Source organism: Microtus pennsylvanicus, chromosome 18 (genome assembly GCF_037038515.1).
Source record: "Microtus pennsylvanicus isolate mMicPen1 chromosome 18, mMicPen1.hap1, whole genome shotgun sequence".
NCBI classification, from domain to species: Eukaryota; Metazoa; Chordata; class Mammalia; order Rodentia; family Cricetidae; genus Microtus; species Microtus pennsylvanicus.
The window spans coordinates 11,473,006-11,496,698 of NC_134596.1; the positions used below are offsets into that span (position 1 = coordinate 11,473,006).

General features: G+C 46.5%; 1 protein-coding gene across 1 annotated transcript in view; it reads right to left on the reverse strand.

Moving 5' to 3' along the window:
• The window catches only part of Atp10a (ATPase phospholipid transporting 10A (putative)), a 156,652-nt gene that overhangs the window by 72,217 nt on the left and 60,742 nt on the right, over positions 1-23,693 (reverse strand). Inside the window, exon 2 of the mRNA XM_075952674.1 lies at positions 7,213-7,417. Within this exon, the coding sequence (XP_075808789.1) occupies positions 7,213-7,417 (205 nt within the window). The remainder of the gene's footprint in view (positions 1-7,212; positions 7,418-23,693) is intronic.

Genomic DNA, 23,693 nt, shown 5'->3' on the forward strand with positions numbered 1-23,693 from the left:
GAGCAAACCAACCAACTATTTGAGGTTTTGTCCAAAACAAACCTAGATCTGTAAGCCTTTGAAGTTGACCTAAGTTAGCCCTTCTTCCCACACAAATACAAGACTTACTTTCAGCCCATGGCAGGTGCCACTGATGAAAGCCTAGGTGGATCAGAATTATGTGTTCTTTAAACTGGAAGACAAAGCTTAAATTAGACGTTTTTGCTTAGCTGAATCTTTGGGCTGGGAGGCTCATTGGGTTACTGACTGTTGATCCTGGGGCTTCATACATGCTAATTACCCATTAGCAAAGGAGGGGGAGAAGACAGAGGAGGGAGGAAGGGAGGGACAAGACAGAGACAGAGACCCAGACAGAATATCTTTCAATGACTCTGGGCAAGTTTCTGACCGAAGGGCCTTTGCCTTGGTGTCCTTCAGTCACTGATCTTTGGAATCCAGGGGAGGGCATTTCTCATCACAGTCAGTGACGCCCACATTCCTCTGCATAGGGCATTCTGACATGTACACTGAGCTACTGTAGGTTGCTTTCCTGGAGCTGCCAGGCTAGAGAAGTCTGGTTTTGTGCCCAGTCTCAGCATAATTAAGATTCTCAAGGAGGTCTTACATCACCCATTAGCATAAATGAAGAGAAAGGCTCTGAATTTATCAAATTCTCACTACTAAATCCAGTTCTGATCTCAGAAATCACGGGTGGTCCCATCCACACTACAGTAGGTGGGAGTGTTTTCTGAAGTCCGTTTCATAGCTTGTAAGGTCTCGCTTACACCCCCATCACCAGGGAAGACCAATATGTCCCTGCATCTCACTGCCACCATCTCCCCTACCTATGGAAGGGCGAGACTCCAGGATGCACTGTCACCAAAATGAAGAATGAAACAAAGCTTTCCTTTTGGGGGCCGCATGAAAACTAAACAGGATCATGTGGTCAAACTCTGAGGGAGGCTTTCGAACTCAGAAAACAGAACGGCTTAACCAAAAAGCAGCGAGCTTCCCTCTGCTATGCTCTGCAGACACAGGGAAGTTTCAGCCTTTTGGGGACTCTGCTCACAAAACCACTGGACGACAAATGACACCAGGGCAGACCCTTCAACAAGGAACAGAGAGTTCTTTCATCCACTCTGTAGTGGATGGACAATCCGGGCACAGTCACCTAAGGCATGTACTCGCGGCCGTGTCAAAGACAAGACTGGAGGCCCGGTTCCTCAAAACATTGTCTGAGAAGTCCACCATTTCTAGACCACAATGTTATCAGAGCAGAACACGATGGAAGTTAAATTCTGTGAATTTAAAAGTAATACAGGGCAGGTGTGCTGGTAGGAGCCAGCACTGCGAGAAGCCGAAGCAGGAAAGTGTCAGGATCGATCCACCTGAGCTACACGGCAAGATCTTGTCTCTGAAAAGGTAACTGAAGCAAAATACGAAATAATTCAAAACGGTCTGTCAATGAAGCAAGGTATTAATTGTGGTACGCGCTCATATTTGAACAACCTTATGTACACATATTCTTGTGCGCGCACGCACACACACACACACACACAACATATGCACTCACACCCATTTGTGAGTAGAAGCTAAGTATCAACAGGGACAGGTCCACTCAAGAAAAACCATCAGAGCACATTCCTTCAGTAAATCAAGTGACAGAGAAACCACACATGGAGGGATCTTCTCCCTCAGAGCCCCAGCCTCTGGCCTGCCCTGGGGAAAGCTGGCCGGCCTTTCTCCTCCACCATCAACTGAAACTCCAGTGCCCACCTAGAATCTCATGACCTTCTGCTGTCTTGTTTATACCTACCACTTACCGCTTCAATCTTCCTCCTGGGTCACTTCTGCACCAGGAGAAGAAACGGATGAATGCGGCTTTGAGGCCTAACAGATGCTCAATCAATATCTTTTGAATCAACCAAAATTTGCAAATCCGTTGTCTATCCATTGAGATGTTTAGACAATGCCTGATTCTTCTGCACAGCTAGCCGTGCAAATGTTATGGGGGAGGTAAACCTTCTTCCCTGGACCGTGATGGAACAGGCACAGCTTCAGGCCAGACTGCAGGTCTGTGTGAATGTCTATGTGTGAACACAGACAAAACAGGGAAGCTTTAGACCCCTCCCTGACAGCTCAGACAGAACCCTTTGCTCCAGCTCCCCCTGGACTAGCAGTTTGGAAGACGGGAGGCAGAACAACCACCTTTGCCTTATCCATTTCACACTGGTAAAGCACAATGAGATAATAATTATTTCATAGGATCCATTGTTTAAAATATATAATTTTTCTAAATACCGCTTACTGTACTTCAATTGCAATGGCATACCAAGATTGGTACCTAAGAGAACAGAACAAATGTGGCCCACAACTCCGAATGCAATGTTTAGCACTGGATTCCTTCCTTCCAACTTCAAGTTGTAAACCAAATCTTTTTTTTTTTTTAAGTCAAAAACCACAAGTTTCATTTGAGAAAGGCATGATGGTGGAACCGTCCCCCATGATGGATCCTCACACTTACATCAGGTCTGGGTGGAGTATGTCCACCACCTCCTGCCTGTCTATAGCTCCTCAACCATGTACAGTTTTATCCAATACTCCTTAGTATACAAACCCATTTCCACCACTCAAGGAGTGTATAGGTCTATGAGACTGTATCAGAGAATAAGTATCCCAACCTTCTTCCTTGCCTTCAGATTAGGTTCAAGCCCCTCTTTCTGGAAGCATCCCTTGACAGCTGAGATAGGCACTTTCCAACCTCAGGCCCCAACAGGAGCATCAACCTGGCCATGGGTTTGTCCTGCTTCCTTAAATGACTAGGCCTGACGGAGCATGAGCCACTCTCTCTTCTACTATCTCCAAACACATGAACACTTTATCCAAGATGTATGGGAATGTGTAGGAGTGGCGCTATCTTCTATCTTGTCAGTAGAGGGCGCTGATGGAAGGTGGAGGAGTGTGATGTGTGTGTGTGTGTGTGTGTGTGTGTGTGTGTGTGTGTGTGTTCACCATTCAGCTCACTCCAAGTTTCTCCAGAACTTAACCACACTTTTCCTATGATTCAGAGTTTCAGAGTAACAAAAAGCAAAACCATTGCAGGCTTTGTCTCAGGCTAGGCTGCTTCCCCCTAGAACCTCACCTGGCCTCTCCTCCTCAAAGGCTAGAGCTTTTGGGGGCAACATCTAGAAGGCATCTATGTATCTTGATTGGGGCCCACTGCAGCTGATAAGGCTGTCTACCTGAGCAATACAGAGACCACAGCATCTCCAGTGGCCAATGATCAGGGCAACCCTGGTACCCGGCAAATTCCCAAGCTTAGCAATTCTCAATGACCCTCTGTGGTCGACTTATAGCCAGTTCCAAAATTACAGATCCTCAGTAGTCCCCCTCCCCTAACTATGGCAATCCCCCTGCAGAAGGCGGTGTCTACCCCTCAGACTGTACTGCCTAATCTCACATTAGTTCACATCTGTGATGGAGGTGTAGCTCCAAGGTAGAACCTCTGCCCTGGGAGCAGGGCACCCTGTGCTCCATTATGAGCACATAAAAATACTTGATGGATGTTCTCTGACGTACTCATGTATAATTTATCTCCTGACTAGACTCCAATGACATAGTCATCCCTGTCCTGCGTTATTCTTAAAGAAATACAAGAATAAAAACCCCTTCTAATAAGTCTTCCTGCAATCTATTCCTTCCAATTGACCATCTACCAAGCTGGCAAAACATTGCTCTAAATCTTACATGAATCAGGATGCAGACCACAGTCCACTCTTGTCTTTCTAATAATTAATAGGGGGGGGGGAAACCCACTTAAATAAGAATTTACATTGTAATGCCACTATGGCAGGTTTGGTTTGTCAATTCTTAGGCATTTAAAAGCCAGAGATTTGTGGCTTTTTACTTTCGATGTGGAAAATAAATAAGGAATTTCAGACTTATAGTATCTAAGAAGTAATTCTAAAAGTGAAAAAATACATCAATATGAGAATCCAAATATGAATAAAACTTGACAAATTTTGTTGTCAAAGAACCTGCTACTATATAGCCAAAGTTATTAGTTGTTAATCTGACCTAATTTCACTAAATTATGATTCAATTCTGTTTGCTTCCTCAGGTCTCCCAAGAGCAGTGGTTCTCAACCTTCCTAATGCTGCGACCCCTTAATACAGTTCTGCATATTGTGGTGACCCCACCCAAACATAAAACTATTTTTGTTGCTACTTCATCACTGTAATTTTACTACTGTGATGAACTCTAAGTAGTTTTGGAGATCGAGATTTGTGGTCCTGAGCCACACGTTGAGAGCCACTGCCCTAGAGGGTGATAGAGAACAAACACTTGCAATTGTTAGTTTCCCAGCTGTGACACGACATCTGACAGAAAGCCGTCCGAGGGCTTACGTCGTACTTCTTCATGGCACTCGTGACGGCACACACGTGAGGCAGCTGGTCATGCAATACCCACAGTCAGGAAGTGCAACATGACGGATGCCTGAAGCTCATTGGCTTTCCCCTTTCCACTCAGTTCAGAACCCCAGGCCACGGGATGGGTTGTCCACAGTTCAGGTGGGTCCCCCACGTTGATGAACCACATAATCCCTCACAGACATCCCTAGAGATTTGTTGCCATAGTGATTCTAAATCCCGTCATGGTAACAAGATGAGCCATCACACCGTCTTTGAATCTTAGGCATCGTTAAGAATCTTAAACACCTGACTTATTTATACACAGCTGGTGTAGGAGGGTGTTCTTTTTATGTGTTGCTTTCATTGGTTAAATAAAGAGACTGTCTTGGCCTTTTGATAGGACTGCAGCTTAGATAGGTGGAGTAGACAGAACAGAATTCTGGGAGGAAGGCAGTGAGGCAGCCGCCATGGTTCTCCTCTCCAAGACAGATGCTGGTTAGACTCATGTCAGTAAGCCACAATCAAGTGGCGATACACATTAATGGAGATGGGTTAAACAAACATGTAAGAGTTAGCAAATAAGAGGTTAGAACTAATGGGCCAGGCAGCAATTTAATTAATAAAATTTCCATGTGGTTATTTCAGGTATAAACTAGCTGGGCGGCCAGAACAAGGGGCCTTTGCTTCCCTACCGCACAAAGCATGATGGAGCTATGAAGTATCACAGTTGCTTTTGAGATATAAGGAAGGTTAGGTGAGTTCAGATGTTAAGGAGTAAACCATATGAAACGAATGAATTCTTGGGAGTCAGCTAAGGAGTCAGTCTTGTGGTGATCCCTCCCACCGTGCCACACATGGGCACTCCACCCCAGTTCTGCGTATTATCATATTTCCCTCAACCTCAGATACTCACACAGCTCACTGAAGTCTGCCTCAGCCTCTACACACTACAGAACTTCAGTGCTGGTCTTTGGGTCTCATCCCACCCCTTCCTGCCTCTTGATGAGACCATGAGAACTGGAAGGGGACTTGGGTCCCTTGCAGTTATCAGGGCTGCAATATTAATTCTTTCCCCCCTCACACACACACACCTACTTGTTCTGGGGACACAGTGGGCCAGGTGGGGAAACCTGGATATAAGGCTGACTTACTGCCAAGACTTACTTAAGACCCTGCTTTGCATGTAGATCCACACAACTAGAGACAGAATTCAGGAAAGTAATCATCAGGCAAGGCCAGAAATTGCATGGAGCCCCTAACAAACAATCTGTGGCTTTCCTGGCCCGGGATGAGAATATGAGAATACTCCATTTAAACCAACAAATGTGCATATATGTAAATATATATATACACATTAATACATGTATATTTGTTTATATGCTATGTTTATACATATATATTAAGTTTTCCTGTCTTGTTTTGTTTTTAACAGTGTCTTTTTACATAGCATACCTGGGCTTTAAGCTTTTTATTTGCTGCTTCAGTTTCTCACACAGCTCGGAGAATAAGCACGCATCACTACATAAAAGTGATTTTTAAGTTTTAAGTCTACGGTCCCACAAAAGATATTTGGTAGAAAATTGGAGGGAGGCTGCTTTTTGTTGTTGTTGTTGTCGTTTGATTTTTGGTTTTCTGGTTTGTTTGCTTTTCTTCCAGTCAAAGATAAATGAGGAAATTCCGATAGAAACAAGGAAGAACAGGACAGTGAGGCGAAGGCTTGTAATGAAGTGGGGTCCATGGAGGCAGCAGCCTCAAGACTTCGTGCCACACATCCCAGCATTAAGCTCCCTTTATGGCCTTCTGCAGTTGTAAAGAGGCATCTCTGCCAGTGATGGTGAGTGAAGGGAATTGCATGATGGGGTAAGAGCAGGAGGCAGGGCTCCTGGCTCCCCAGAGACCCCAACCAAGGAATCATGTCACCTGCCATGCCTGCAATACTTTCATGCAGATCCACGCACTACCAATTACTAAAGCCAGCCCCATGGGCCTTGATTCTACGTCCCCAAGGAATTCTGTCAGGAAGTAGGTATGAGCAGAGGTGACAGGAGAAATCCAAAAGGACAGCATCCCTCAAATGCAAGGGACTCACTTCCTTAGTCACTTTGCATAGCATTCTTAGTGAATGCAATGGCCAGAACTGAAAGGAGTGACTCAGACAAGCAATACAGGGGAGAGTAGGTGGGGTCAGGAGGAGGTTCCCCCACTTCCTCTCAGACATTTCCTGATGTCTTGGGACTTCCTGATGTCTCAGTATTTCACCTGCTGTTAGCACTGAACATCTCAACGCAGACTTAGAAAGGGAACCGTTTTTTAAGAACACTCGTGGGAAAGCCCCTTGGGGACTATGCATTTCCTGGCCCATTTGTGGGTAAAACCTCCCTTCTTACTCTTCATTCAACCCCACTTTTAGTTGTTGCTTCACACAACTGAGGGAGAACTCAAACTTTGGAAGCCCTGAGGCTGAACTGGGAAAGTCACTGGAGGAGATAATGTTCCCAACCTACACAGGAACAGGCTGTGACCCTTCTGTGCTGCTATTTGGTGACCTAGCATAACGGCTCAGTAAATGCTGACTGTTACAGAATGTTCATTCCGTTCTTCAAAGACTAAATACCATTCAGAGAAACTCATTAAGTGTCTAGTAGATATCACAGTCAGAAAGAGTCCCATGCCCAGGGGGAGCAGGCTGACCATGGGCTTAGACATGAAGAGGCTGCCAGTCCCTCAGTTTCTGTCTACTAGGAAAACTGGCCCAGGACAGTAACGGAGGCTTGCAGGGGAGACAGATCCCGGTGGGACTCCGGGAATGCGGATCACTTACCAGCTCCGAGAAGCCACGGACCACTTGCCGCCGCTTCAGGTTGGTCTCTCCGTCCAGGTTAGCAGTCTCAATGTGGCAGAGCCCATCAGGGTCACTGGATGACAGCAACAGAATGTCCGCAGGTATGATCTCATTGCAGCGAAGATGGACGAAGTCGCCCACTCGGATTTCTTTCCAGTATCGATTCACGTACTTCTTCTCTTCCCTGGTGAGAACAGAAAGCAAGAATTCAAACAAATCGTCTATGCCCATTAGGTATGACGTCAGCCAGGATATAGAATCAACCCCTCCTCCCACTGATGGACAGGCAGGCAAATACAGTACAAGCGGGGTGGAATATTGCCCAGCACTTAAGGACAAATGCTAGAACACAGGAGAAGCCTGAAGATCTAGTTGTAAGAGAAGATTCACACACAGACTCTGCGATGCCTCCACCCCTGAGGGACCTAACAGACATGTACAGAGGAAAAGATAGTTACCAAAGGCTGGAGGAGAAAAAGCAAAACAAAAAAATTTCTTCATGAATACAGTTTCTACGTGGTGGTGGTAAAGTTTTGGAAAGAGTGATGGTGTTGGAACTGTATGGTAACACTAACGGTACCAAACTGTATACTTAAAATAGTTACAATGGCAAGTTTGGGTGTGAGCCACATTTTTTATTTCAAAAATGTAGCTTAAATGTAACCGTAACCTCTATATTTATTTACCTGAAATAAAAAGAACACAATTTAAAAACTGTAAACCTGGTGAAACCAGAATGGCACTGCAGCTGCCCAGCAAGACACGGGGTGTTGAGACGAGCTGGCACTAGAGCTCATGCAGAGACAGGAAATGATCGCTAAGCAATCATGTCACTGTGCCACATGCCACTGCTGGGTGTGCAAAATGGCTGTGAAGCCAGATCCATCCTCCCTCACCTAATCAAGAGGAAGCCCATGAGACAAGCTATACTCCCCAACCTCAGCAGACTTCAGAACCTGCTGGTTAGGTCATTCACATGACCACTGGGGGAAAAAAAAAATCAGTCCACTGATCCAACACAAAGGCTGCTGTTAACACTATCTTGAAGGTGGTTTGGGCCATTCGGTGGTAAGTGTGAGTGAGAGCTGGCTGTGAATTCTTTCAGCTGCCTTAGCTTCCACATGGGACTGGAGGAAAGCTGCCACCTGCCACCAATGCCACCTTCAGCGTCTTCCCTGCTTCCTTTCCCTTTCTCTGTCCTCTCATCTGTCTGTCTGTCTGCCTGGGTCTCTGTCTCTTGATAAACAGGCTGTGTTTCCCAGGCTGGCCCCCAACCTCTGGAGTCCAAGGACTTCCTTCAGAAATTCAAGCAGCAAAACTGCAGGGCCACACCACCACCCCCGGCTCCGCTTCCATTGGAAGCCTCGATTTTCGTGTGTTTTACCAATTCAAGCTCCACCAGACCAAATGCGTACAAAGCACAGCATGGGCCATTATAAAATAAGATTTAAATGCAGCTTCTATCCTTGAATATAAACGCTAAGAGAGAGACACGACCGCTAGAGCGTACTCTGTGGGCTGTGGCAATCCAGCCCACATAGTTGACCACACACCCCACACAGCAAAATGTGCTTCCCTCTAGGGCCCCTGTCATGATCATGTAGACCTATTATGTTTAGCCCAGGAAACTCTTTGGCATGCTGCTAACTCCAAGATCCCCCTCCAACTCCCAGAGGTGGGTAGCTCTGAGAGAAGGCACCGAAGTGATGCTCTATCACCTACTTTGCTTGCTAATTTACCAGTCTGATTGCTTCCAAACTTGGAGAAATATGACCTTGTTAGCAAACAGATTAACTATGTTAAGTGCATTTACAATTCTTTCTCCGAAGGCCAGACCCTGAGTTTATATGATTAGAAGCATTTTTAGTTTTTCTTCTTCATCAACACCATTTCTGAGTTTCTACAGAAAGTACAAAGAAATTTAAAGAGCCAGTTCTTTTGAAAGACATTTTCCACCAAAGAAAAGAAAAAGGCAGTGGATGTCCTTGGGTCCATGGGGAAGGCTTGGATCCAATGGGACCCCCAGATGGGGTGGTCTGGAGATCCATTCCAGGACAGCGATGACAGAAGACAGAGAAGCTCGGTGACACACTCTTTGGTGAGTTTGTACACAGTATCGAACCTCAGAAAGCTTAGTTTCGCCTCCCCATTAGAGGTCGCTTTTACTCAGAGCAGTAACAGAGAAGGCCACGTGCAACCTGAAGGAGATTCCCCAACAGAGCTAGACAACAAGAGCACCATGAAGGAGCCACAGGACAGGCTGTCAGCAAGAGCAGCAGCCCCTCTTCGGGATGCCTCGAAGATTAAAGACTCAGGAAAAGGCCCTGCAGGCACAGGAATTCTTGTCTTGGACAGACTCTGAAAAACTCAACGTTGGAAATAATCAGTAAACAGACAGTGTGTACTATGGATGACATAGGCCAGGGATCCCTCGTGTAATGCAAGTTGTATTCTTTTCATGATAAATGTCTGCACACTTAAGCATAACTCCTACTTAAGGGAAGAATAATATATGTAGATGCTACATGTTTATCAGTCTTTCTTTTTTGGGGGGGGGGGGGCGCAGTTTACACACAGGGTTTCTCTGTAACTTTGGAGCCTGTCCTGGAACTTAATCTGTAAACCAGGCTGGCCTCGAACTCATGAGATCCGCCTGTTTCTACCTCCCGAGTGTTGGGATTAAAGCCATGTGCCACCAGCGTCTGGCTCATTCTTTCTTAATATTATAAGCTGAATTGTGTTCCACCAAATTTTTATGTTGAAGCCCTAACCCGTACTACCTCAAGACTACATTTGGAGATAAGGTATTTCTATCTAGAGGGAACTGAGTAATGGGGGTGTGGTGAGGTGCTATTTGTGTCTGAGTTGCGTTGTTATAACAAGGGAAGAGAGAGCAAAGATGTCCACACAAAACAATATGGTTATAGCTAGTTCCTTGGACAGCTGAGGAGAGGGAGCCTGAAATGGCCTTATCCTATAGCCATACTGATGAATATCTTGCATATCACCATAGAACCTTTATCTGGCAATGGATGGAGATAGAGACAGAGACCCACATTGGAGTACTGGACTGAGCTCCCAAGGTCCAAATGAGGAGCCGAAGGAGGGAGAACATGAGCAGGAAAGTAAGGACCGTGAGGGGTGCGCCCACCCACTGAGACGGTGGAGCTGATCTAATGGGAGCTCACCAAAGCCAGCTGGACTGGGACTGATGGAGCATGTGATCAAACCAGACTCTCTGAATGTGGCTGACAATGAGGGCTGACTGAGAAGCCAAGGACAATGGCAATGGGTTTTGATCCTATAGCATGTACTGGCTTTGTGGGAGCCTAGTCTGTTTGGATGCTCACCTTTCTAGACCTGGATGGAGGGGGGGAGGACCTTGGACTTCCCACAGGGCAGGGAATCCTGACTGTTCTTTGGACTGGAGGGGGAGGGGGAGGAGACTGGGGGGAAGGGGAGGAAAATGGGAGGAGGTGGAAAGTTTTAATAACATTTTTAATAAAAAAAATATGGTTGATGGCCATTGACAGATCAAAGACATATGCCTCCTGAATTTGTGGCAGCCCACATAGGTTAATACAGCACATAAGTATTTCAACAAGGTCAGATCAATGCCAGACCTCGGCAACAGTGAGCTAAATGCACACCATCATATAATGTCATAGAGCTACTACAGCGCCATGGTGTAATACATAACTTCAGGTCTGCGGTGATGCTCCCACAAGCAAAGCTGCTCTGCTGCAAGCTGCGTTTAGCACACAAGAGACAACCATGCATGGGATGGTAAGTAATGACGTCACTGGCCTGTATATTTATTTTCTCCACCACATCTTCTATGTTTCTATGTCCTTTCCCTCATGCTGGAGAACCAAGCCCACAGCTGCTTTACTGCTGGCCTAGCCGCCCCCCCCCCCAACCTCTCTGTGATCATCTGAACGCACACATCTGGTTATAAATAACGTCTACTCTAAAGCTGGCTCCTCTGGCAGCAGCTTCACACACCCCTGGTTCCGACGTCTCTTGACTGCATCAAGATACCACGGGGAGTGACCAGTCTTAAGTCTATGCAATGATGTGCGGAAGACTACGAGGGTCCCACAATAACAAGATGGCCTGATGATGCCTGTGTGGGAAAGCATACCCCATGGTTAGTCATTCCGTGACTCCCTTCCTCGTGAATCTTGAATCTTATGTCTCTGGTTAGGAAAAGCTCACAGGCCAAATTGCCAGAAAAGGGTGAGCAGAAGAAGCAGGTTGGGTGGGGCAGCACACTGTGCCATTTATCCGGATGTTTGCGCTCTACAGCTCCCTACCAGGGCTCCGGGAAAGCGCTATAGAGAAGGCAGAAATAAATCCATTGATGCACTTAGGACAGAAGCACTCTTCTTGAGGCTTTGGCCAGGTGACCTATTTAGGTCTGCCTCCACATTCCTCACATTTTTTTGTGCTCAGGGCTCAACCGTTTTTCCTCCGCAGCAAACATCCCAGGGGTCATGGTACTCCATCTCCACAGATGTCTTTAATCTAGTCTACCCAGAGAACGCTATTCTTTCCAGGAACCCTGGCCACCTGAGAGGCCTGGGTTACACTTTCTAACCCTGTGCTCAGTGGTAAAGAATGTGTCGAGCAGGCATGAGGCCCTGGGTTTGATCCTAACACACAAAGGATAACAGAAGAAAATTAAATAACTCAAGAGGGTTTGCCGCAACCATAGTCCTCAATATAGCAGACAAGCTCATAGCAATTTTTAGAAGTGACAATGTTTGGCGTGGTTTTTTTTTTTAAGAAAAAAAGAATAGCACCTTGAATTCTTTTTAAGGACAGTTACTACCCCTTTGTGGCAGCAGATTCCAAAACGACACTGATAACACAGGACCATGCAATGGCCTCTGTGGATAGGTTGGAGTCAGTCATATTCATAGGAGCCAAGTTACCAGTTTTTATGCTATAAGCTGACCCATAGGACAACTTCCAATGGGAGTTGGGCCTAGACATATCAGTATTGTGAATCCATGTCTAATACCAAAGATGAGAATGTATATGAGGACAAAGAAGGGGTCACATGGTCAGAGCCTGAGGGTGCAGCTCTCACCACCAGTCAGCATGATAACTGGATACCTTTGACTGTCTTAATCATTTTCTTTGTTGCAGTGAGTGAATACCATAGACTGGACAATAAATAAACCACAAAGGTTTATCCAGCTCATAGTTGTAGAAAGTAGGAGATTCTAGTCCATGGGGAAGTGTTGGAATTTACAGACATACAAGGCAGCACAGGGTATCAGAAGAAAGGCATCCAAGGACTAGAGCCAAACTTGCTTTTGTGACAGAGATGGTCTTGAGATAGCCCAGTAGCTCCTTAATCTGTGGGAGAATTCAGTGTCCCAACCTCTTAGTCGCTTACAATGAGGACTAAATTTCCTTGTAAGTTTTGTGGGATCATTGGAATTCTATCCCAGACCTACTCAATGGGAAGAGGTGGACAAGAATATCTTCTCCTAAATGCAGAAGCCCTGGAACTTTCTATGTAAGGAGAGCTCATACTTTCTGCCTGGCAAAACTCAGAGAAGAGGCTCCAGCTAATCCCTTCAGGCTGTAGAAAGTGTGAGATCATGTTTATGTAGTGTTCAGGAGCTTATATGTGTGACATTTATAACACAGTCATAAAAAAAACACATGTCATCCCTAATTCCTACACTGAAGGCCACGGCCCTCTAGCTCTCCCTCCCCTCCCTTTCCCTTCTCTTCCTTCTATGCTTTTTTTCTCTTTCTTCTCCCTTATTCTCTCTCCCTGGCAGCCCCATAGTCTATATAAACCAAGCAGTAAATAAGAAATGTCCCTTGCACTTAGTTTTACTATATCTATGCCTGAGAAAGATCTACCTCACGAAACGTGAGTGTGGTCCACCAGAGGGTAAAATGGCACCCAAGCTAAAGGCCTTGACAGTGTACACCTTTGGAGTGTGAACTGGCATATGGTCACTCACCATAAATCCTGGTCACTTCAGAGGATGATAACCAGCTCCTTCCTTAGCTGAGTTCTCAGGTCAAGATTAATGAAGGGCCTAACATAAGACCACCAACTCATGAAGAGTTTCAGAGAGCACTTAAGGAAAGATAACGGATGTGATTCTTGAGACTCACCCACTGCCAGTGGCTGGAGAGGCCATAGACACTAGAGGATAAACTACTGATACTTTTCTAGACCAATTATCATTTCTGACTATTCTAAATACTTGCCCTTATACCCACGGATAAATCACTCCTAATCAAAGAAGCTTTTTCTCGCAACAAATGAGGACCATCACAGAGACGCACAACTCATCAAATAACAGAGCAAGTAACTGTGGGGTGGTCGGCCCCGAATGATAGATCTGCAAGGCGATCCTCATACATAAGGCTCGGGGGATACTGGAGAAGGGAAGGTGGAAGACTGTAAGGCAAAGGACCAAGACACCTGCTGCAAAGCAACGCCTTCTAGACGCAACAAGGAAGTTGCACCATTGCAGCTAAACTATATGGACTCCTAAACAAGCCTTCGAGTTACCTAGGAGACACATCGTTGGACGTCTATGGGGCATTTCTAGAGATGTTTAACTGAGGTGGGAAGACCCTCCTGTAGTGTGGCTGGCAGAGGTGAGTCTTGAGCACAGAGTTAGGGAGTCTTAAGAGGACAGACAACCCCAGACTACAGCGATGAAAGGCCAAAGGCAGGTTCACACTGAGGCCAGGGTTGTGGGCAGCTGGGAGGCGTTACACCATCAAATGAAGTCCAAAGGGTGAAAAATAAGCCCACATTTGGAAGGTGAGCCTAGGGTTCTATGGCATCCACCCATGCTCCGTGGGCACTGAAAGCAAGAGACTCTAGTGCTGTGCACTCTGCCCGGAAACAGTGCCGAGGGAACGCAGACGGGAAACAAGTCCTGGAATGTGTGCGTGGAATTGCCACATCCTCTTGCTTTTGGAAACTCTAATTCCCAGCGGCTCGCCCATGGACACAGAGGGTCATCTCTGCAAACATTCCTCGCATGCATTCCTCTCCCCGGAGACTTACTCAGCACTCGAACGCATCAGACTGTTTAGTCTCCCGAAAGACACAGCGATTCTTCAGAAACAGCCCTCTGTGCGAGGACGCTGGCTACTCCAGTGATCGGTGTTTTGATTTCTGCTCTGTAGCAAACACCAGCTAGTCTAGATGGTGTATATTGTAGTTTCTCCTAGAACTGAGATTCCATCATCTTAGGATGAGCAAGGATTACAACCGAAAAGTGAACACAGCTCCCTGCCTACCTTGTGGGAGCCGCCACCCAGTGTACGCTCCAGCCTGCATCTCAGGAAACCCGCTCTTGGTCCTACCCGTACATTTCCACTTTCTCACAGAGAAGTGGATCCTAAAGAGACTGAGGAGTCCAATGAAAAAGTCCATTGTTTGCTTGGAATCCACGAGGGCAAAGGAGGTTTGACCTTGAACATCTGATCTGGTGGCCTGAAGAAAGGACATCTCAAAGAGACTTTGGAAGATGCTGCCCTCGTGCAGCCAGAGACTGGCGTGGTCTGAGAATACACGTTTGTCATGCCTGCTGAAGAAATCAAGGCAGCTGGAGCAAACACTGCCGTGTTTGAGAGGCACACAACAGCAGCCTCTAGGCCATTTGTCAAGATGCCTACACATTTGTACAACATCAGAGGGGCCTCATCCAAGGTCAAAAGACACTTTGGGCTATCGAGGCCTGAGCAGACTGGCCATGAGTCCCGGGACCACACATGTCCAGAAACATCTGAGCTGTGGCTACAGAAAGACGGTTCTCTGCTGTGACCTCTGACTCCAGGTACTTCCTCCTGGCCGTGTTCTTATTGAGTTGGAAAGCTCCCCTTTCTCCTGGGTTTCAGCTGACTGGTAGCTCGGAGCAAGGCTCCCTCTTAAGACAAATCACATCTCATTGCAGGATGAAGCCACAGATAGGTTTGTGTTCTGTGTGGCAGGTATTCCCACACAGTCCTTCTGCAGGCTTATGTATTTATAAACCTATGAAGCGTCTGACTTTGGAGTGATCAACTACTGCTAATGATGCCTCCCATCTGGCCCATGCTTTCACTTAAGGTCACAATGTCCAGGTGCGTACACATTCTCATCTGAGCTGCTGACCCATTCCGAGCAGGCTCTGGGCTCCCAATGCCTCAGCTTCCCGATCTGTAAGCGTCTGAGCTAGTTCAGTCATCCGGAAAGCATGCCCCTTCACACCAGACTCTCCACAGCTCTTCATTTCTATCCTGCACACTTTTGCCTCTCCTGGCACCATGAAATTAAGTAGGGCCACAGTCATGTGTAGAAGGAGTGGAAGGCTGCGTTCCCAGCGCCCAGCCGCCCGCATGGCTAGGTTTACACCGGAAATAATTACACCAAATTTTATTCACTTAAATACTGCTTGGCCCATTAGTTTCAGGCTCTTATTGGCTAACTCTCACATCTTGATTAACCCATTTCTATTAATGAATGTAGCACCACGAGGTGGTGGCTTACTGGAAGGATCTTAACCTGCGTCCATCTTGGAAAGGAGAGCTATGGCGTGTGCCTCACTTTCCTTCTTCCCAGCATTCTGTTCTGTCTACTCCACCCACCTATGTTCTGAGCTATCAGGCCAAGCAGTTTCTTTATTAACCAATGAAAGTATGACCTTCCTCCATCAGTCATGCCAGGCTTCACCTTCCAGGCTGCTTTGTGTGTGACTTCTCCCTAATATTGCCTTTAAAGAAAGCATTTCATTTTAACTAGTAAAGTCAGGAGCACCACAAATGAACCACTAGTTCCAGTTTACATTTGACTTCTGGTATGGAATTAAAACAAAAGCTAGATAGCATATTGTTTATGAGAAAGACTACAGTTGCTCACAGATTTCAGTGGTATAAAGCACACGGGTACAGTGTCAACATAATCATAGAAGTATGGCTACGTGGCTAGTGTCTTTTCTTCATCCTATCTCATCACATTCCTTGTAAAAGCAGGGTCTTTTATAGGCATCACAGGGGCTTCTGATCTCTGTATCTTCTATTTTCTGCTAAGACATCCAGGGTGAAGTTGCACATTTAATAACCATTAAAGCAGATGCATTTGTTAAACCAACAAAAGTGCAGTTGGCCAAGCACACCTGAACGTGTCCTGTTTTGTAAGCAGGCAGATGCATTTCATATCCTGCAAAGTGCATCATGCCCATGCAAATGCAAAGATTAAAGAAGGGAGGGGGAAGACCCACAGAAGATGCACTTAAGAAAAGGAAAAGCCACAGAAATGAGTCCACCATGCAAACCAGCCCCCGAGGCCTCCCAAACACCCTGAAACACATTCGTCCTTTGGCTCACTGAGAGGGTGATGCATAGGCCTTCTTAAGCAAACAGAACAACTCTTTGAGACAAATAAATAAATAAATAAAAATTCAAAAAAGATAAAATCCAAATGCCTTCAGAATTGTGAGGGAGTAAATACTCACAATAAGCCATTGTTGGATCATAGGAATTTACCGGCATGAGAAAGACTACCATCAGACATGTCAGAAACGGAATTCACATCACAGGGAGCAATCTTCCAGAGTCTGACGACCCAGTGCAGGATGGGAGAACAGCTGCTAAGTTCAGTTCATCCTGGATGCTGAGCTCTCATAGATCCACAGAAGGTACAACCATCCGGCCAGCATCCGGGTCCACCTGCAGACCTGATGAAGCCCATATCCACGATTTCTAAGTGGATGCTGGTTTGGTCCCCTTGAGATTGGGCTCCCAAATTACAACTTTCATCTGCTGCCCAATAAAACGGCCTCTGCTCTCTTTCAACCTTGTCTGTGATCTCTTGCTTTACAGAGTCTCGTGAAGTAAGTAGTGAAAGGGGCTCCCAGCATTTAGAGTAAGAAATCCTCTCATGGGATTTACCTTCAGATGATGGGCAAATAAGTGTATTATATGGGCATGTGTGCTTTTTTTTTAAAAAAGAGAGGAAAACAGAGAAACAAAGAAGCAGAGATAAAGAGATAGAGCCAGAAAGAAGCAGAAAACAACATTACGAAAATTACTTAAATGCTATAAGCTCTCATTCCTTGGCGAACAGGGAAATCGGAAGCCCAGAATAAGAGGAAACAGCTTTAAAGGGTTCCACAGCTTCACAGCACTGCTGACGTTCTGAGCCAGGTACTTAGTTCTGCCTTCCCCGCCACCCCATGTCCACTGATTCCCAATACTGGATACATTAAGCTCAGGCCTCACGCATCTTAAACTGGTACTCCACTGCTGAGAGGCAGCCTCTCTTTCTGCTTTTCACTTTGTGTCGGAGCTTCACTAAGTTACCCAGGCTGGCTTTGAACTTGTGATGTTTCTGCCTTGACCTCCCCAGTACCTGGGAGGCCGATAGCAGTTGACTGCATAACACAGAACACCGAGCAGCACCCATGCATTTAAAAGACAACAGCACTCTCCCCTCTCACTACAGAAGCCAACTGTGGAAATTGCCAAATGTCCCCTGGGCATCAGAATCAGCCTGAGTTGAGAGGTCTTGCATTGAAGCACCCAACACCAGCACTCTGGAAAATGAATCATCACATAGACATTTACAGGAGCAACATATCTTTAAAATCACGTAGGTAAGAACCCGGCACTGAAATGGGATGAGTAAGAGCCATAGCAAAAACCTGAGCCAAGCGTGTTGTGTAACACCCAGGATGGATCTTCCTTCTACCACACACCAAACATCTGTTCCTCTAGCCCCATGTGCGTTTAACTTATTCCGAATCCAACACGAAATCAGACACAGTCAAAGACGGAGCTTGCCATGGCTCCTCTGAACAGAGCCTTCCAAAGGTACTAAAAATACCACCGTTTAAACTATCAGCGTGAAATGCACTTTCTGATCTCACGCAGAATCTTTAAAAGCTGACCTCACAGAGAGAGAGAAGAGGAAAAATGGACACCACCAGTTGAGAAAGGTGGAGGAGCTCAGGGAGGCGGAGTAGAGAGCGGCAGACACAAGCTGGTGGGGAGGCTGGAGGAGGGAGAGTTGGGTAGATATGGGCTATGCTACAATTAGACAAGAGAAATGGATTCTATCTTCTACTTCATAGCTGCTTGACTCTGGATGATGGCGACACACACTTCAAAAATGCTAGGAGAACGGACTGGACTCCCCACCACAAAGAAGTGATACGTGGATAGGGAGATCCATATACTCCCTCTGAACATGATATATTCATTATCGAAACGTCAGATGCTACCCTGTGAATAGGTAAAACTTGTACATGCTAATTAAAAATAAGTAAGTAAAAATAGGGAAGAAAACCACATTCCTAAATTATTTTCTAATACATGTGCTATAGAAGCAATACACCGAGATGAGTAGGAAAACTGACCATAGAAGCACATGTCTACAGTCAATGGAGAAACGGATGCAGGAGGCTACTGGGTCTGAGCCCAGCTTAGGCCACAGGGCAAGACCATAACTCAAAGAACAAAACAAAACAAAATAATGAGAAGGGCTGGATACTCCAGAGTGAAGCGAGAAAGCTCTATGCAAGCTCCCAGAGGTCGAGCAGACATGAGGGCCCTTAGCTTCTTGGGAAGCAGGCTAGGAGGCCAAATTTCCCAGTCCAAGAAGAGGGCAGACTGAACTGCTTAAAGAACACAGTTATCCACTCCTAGGTGACACTCAACACCCAGGATAAATAGGATAAATTACTGTTTCCAAGGAAACAGTCCAGCCCAGGAGAGTGAAGTGATACCTATATCAAGACTGCCTGCAAACTCCGTGAGCTTTCAAACACAATCTGGTTGTTCCTCGGGAAGTGAGAAATTCTCAAAATACGCTGGTTCCTTAGGGTCCACAGGGACTGAGCCAGGACCTTGCTTGGATGCCCAATCTACACATCCCGTGAGTTCATCCACATACATCCTCTTTATTTTTCTTTGTTCCCTTTCTGGCCAGCTACCCTGTGGGAACACTTCATACATGAACTAGAAACCTTTCTCTGTGTTTTCCCTTGTGAATAATTTTGTATCAAGTGATGATCTCTTCCCCGCCTCCCTCCCTGCACACCCTACACACTTCTCTTGCCCTCGTGGCGTGATGCATGGTCTTCTATCTGCGAACCATTAAACAAGCGGCTCTGGGCCACGCTCTGGAAGCATCTGCTGCCAGTGGACTGTTTGTGGTGTTTCCTAGTTTCCTTGTTTCCTTTATTGCAAGGGGAGACCAGAGCATTTTCCTTAAACACAGAAAATGTCCAAACCATCTGATGTGTATTTTCATGCCACAACATGAACAAGGAGAGCATTACTCTTCCTCCTGTTTTGACCAAATACCCGATGAGAAACAACTAAAGGAAGAGATTTTTTTTTTAATTTTGATTCATGGTTTGTAAAGGGGTGTGGTCATGATGGCGGGGGAAAGAAGTCAGCTGGAACGTGAGGTGACAGAACACACTGTGTCCACAGTCTGGGTGCAGAAGGATGTCAGACAGAAAGAGGAGCTGAGCTATGAGCCTCCAGGGCCTGCTCCACAATGGATCACTTTCTCCAGTGATGCTTCACCCAGTAAAGCTTCCAAAGATGGTGCTATCAGATGAGGTGTTCAAACACGTGAAGCTATGAACGATATTTCACACTCAAACCACAACAGTGCCCTACACATTTTTCCTGGCCAACCAGTCCTTTTAATGCTAGTGATGAAGCCATCCTTACCCCTAGTGAATGGAAATGCCCCTTCCCTCTGTATAGAATTGTGTGGCCATCTCTATGATGCTTAGTAGCTTCTCTCTGTTTTTTTATTTTATTTTATTGTTTTCATGTCAACATTACACTTGTTTGACCCAACAAGATATCTGATCAGATCCACCACTACCTTGGGAATTGGGAAGTACTTTCCTGCAAACTGAATGAGGCCCCCCCTCCCTCTGGGGGGGGATGTTTCTGAATAAAGTTTGGAGTGGGGTTATAATTTCCTCAGCTTGTACAACTTCCAGGGCTTAACCCCTAATACTGAAATCAGAGGTTTCTCTCCCACCCGCTAGTTCCCAAATAACCACTCAGTGGCTAAATATTACTTATAAATGTTTGGTCAATGTCTCAGGCTTTTACTAATTAGCTTTTACAACTTTAATTAACCCATCTCTGTTGATCTATGTATTGCCAAGTGGCCATGGTGTTACCTCATTTTCTCTTTCTCTTGCTTTCTTGGCAGCTGGCTGGCATCTCCCAGACTCTACCCATCTCTGCTTGGATTTTCCGCTTGGTTCAATCTTAACTTGCCATAGGCCAAAGCAGTTTTATTTATCAACCAATGAGAGCAACACAAATTCACAGCATCCAGAAAGAAATCCCACAGCATAATGCTGTAAGAAAATAAATACAGTTTCTTCCTAGGAGTCTGCTGAGTGCTTACACCATCTCCAGAGTTAGTGAGAAAGCAAAGAGACCCAGACAAAGAGAAAAGCTGGGATTGGATGGGCTATGTTCTCTACTGGAGAAACCACGACACCGTGGAAGCTTGGCATGTTTGTTATAGAGAGTTGGAACAAGGGAGACAGGGTTATTGCACACAGCAAAACAGGGAGGTAGCGTTATTTTGCACACAGAAACATAAGGAAGCAGGATTATTACACACAGGTAGATCAAGGAGGCAGGGTTATCACATACAGAGGAACAAGGAGGCAGGGTTATCTCACACAGCTGGATCAAGGAGGCAGGGTTAGCTCGTCTCGGTAGAAGCGGTCTCAATAGGCCATAAGCATTGCAGAAGAAAAAGATGCAGGACCTCTTCTGCATGTGCCACAGCATCCACACTTGGACCAGATGGGAAGGCTTGGCCATTGTCCTCTGAGCCTGCAACACTTTCTCCATGCGTCTGAGGCTCTCAAGTCCAAGACGGACATGACTGTGCCCATGTCAACACCACACATTAATTCAGGACTCAGCTGACTGGAGGCCTCTTCCTCCCCTTCCGTAGGTCCAGCACTACAAGTACTGTGTTTATTCCTCAGTGTTGCTTTTGTTCCTTTCTGTCAGAAGCACTTTCGCCATTTCCCTTCTAAGAGTCTCTGCATTTCTGTCATATTCTAGGAGGCTTGGCTCAGCTAGCATAAGTACGATTATCTGACACCACACTCTCCTGAGGCTGCCAGGAGCCGTGTGTCAACAGTTACTATTCTTGCTTATCGTGCCTGGGCTCTGTGGGCTCTCTAACATGATGCCAGGTTCTTTCCCAGAGCAAGATGAAGTGGCTTCCCAAGCAGAGACAACTAGAGCTTCCTCTGGGTTTTCGCGGCAGAGAAGCAGGGGAGTCAGCACAGAGACAGAGTAGGTCAGACACCCTTCACGGGACCTGTCCTAGTGACGGTCCGCTAACCACTGCAGGCTCTACTTCCCAAAAGTGAAACCAGGGCTCCCCGGTGTGTGTTTGCAATCAAATCTGATGGGTGCTGCCCACCAGTCTGCATGAAGGCAATGTCTGCCTGAGAAGCCAGGGCACAGGGCACCCCAAGTGTGCAGTGACAGGGGAGAATGGTTAGTCCGCACCACAATCTCCCCGGAGATCCTGCTTCCTCCAAGTTACAACTTTACGTCTCAGGACTTCCTGACAACAAGGGCCCTCGCTCTCCTCTGCCTTTATGAGAAGACTGACAGAGGGAAATGGATTTCTCACACACAGAGGGGAGCAGCCGGGATCAGCGACGGGGGGGGGGGGGCTTTCTGAGGCTTGCTGCTGTCCCTCACTGAACACACCCCTTCCACCCCACCCCAAGCAATACCACCCTAGGTGCTCCCTTCTCACCATGGCTCAGAATTAGACATCATAAATGCAATCTCTTTTAACAAGAAGGCTTTCTAAAAATGCCACCAGAGCGGTATCTCCTGGTAACGTATTTCCTGCGAGGGCCTTAAATCATGGTAGGCTACACCATTATGATCACTCTGGGGTCGTAAATAAACGGAGCACATCACGGTGGAGACAGGCCCTGGAGGAGAAAGGCTGTTGCCTGTGGATCAAAACATGCTACTAGGATGCAATTCCTGCTGATACCACTTGTGGGGCGACAGGACAGCTTGTGATTTAAGCTTGAGGTCACCTCCCAGCTTCCGTTAGAGTAAAGGAAGAGAAGTGACAGCCACCCAGAGAAGTGGAGCCCACGCCGATTCCACGCGGAGAATAAACGATGGTACGGGACCGCACAAGATGCTTCGCTTCCCTCTCCGCTGGTGGCCGTCTTCTAACACTGGAGGTCATGAGCAGGGAACCCCAAGCTGGGTACTGCAGATTCACGGTTCCTACTTCATCCTCACTGTATCCTTGTGAGAAGTGTTGCCCTTCCAAAGAGAAAGACACTGAGAGTCCAAGGAGGCGAATCCCGCACCCAGCGAGGAGTCATAGAGAGGCCCCAGATAGATTAACTCCCATCTTCGAATTTTAGGTTATCTGACTCGAGAGAATGCTGAGAAATGTATGGGGCTAATCTGGGCTTCTTGCCTTTAGCTTTGCAAAGCTTCGTTTCCCCTTCCTTGGGGAAAGTAAGTGGAATAGAAGTGGTTTATATTTCGGTGTCTTAGGTCACCGCTCAGGAACGTAAAGACAAGGCAGGTGTGACGGTTCCCACCTGTCATCATAGCGCTGAGGAGACGAGGCTGAAGGATGGTGAGCTCTAAGCCAATCAGGGCTACATAGCACAATGCCGTCTCCAAAGCAGAAAGACAAGCTATGTCTTCTCCTGAGTTCTTCTGAGAGAATGACTCAGGGAGGGGCCTCCTACCACATCAGAACAGATGGGACCTACATAACAGAGCCATGCATGGTGGCTGGGACCTACGTAGCAGAGCTGTGGATGGTGCCTGGGACCCCCAGGACAATGCTGGTCAACTGACTGCCACAGAGGGCTACGTCCTTGCCAGTCACCTTCAGCTCAGTTTATTATTTTATTAATTTTAACACTTTGACCGACTTATAATACGGCTTCATTCTACGAGGCACAATATAATAAATACTGCCATTTGTGTATACATTTGATGATGATCAAATTGGGAGAAGAAAGCTTATCCATAGCCTCAAAAGCAATCATTTCTTTATGGTGAATGTGTTCAAAACTCCCTCTGTCGGCTACCTGGAAATCTGTAATGCGCTCTTACTAGCTCCAGTCGCCTGTGGTAGAATGCCGCACACACTCACACCTTCCTAGGCTAGAGACCTGTGCCCAGCCTTTCCTTGCTTGCTCACCGTCTGTTTGGAAACATAATCATGGTGATCCCTGGCCTTCACTGCAGACCTGCCGGGCAGACAGCTTCCCCTCTCCATCCTCCCCAGTGACATAGCGCTGAAGGCTTGTACACAGGAGCAGGAATTGCCTTGATGTTTTGGGGTTTCTAGTTGTCCCAATCACCACGAATGGCCACTGGGCTAGATGTCTAAATCCAGTTTTAGCCCTGTGTTACTATCC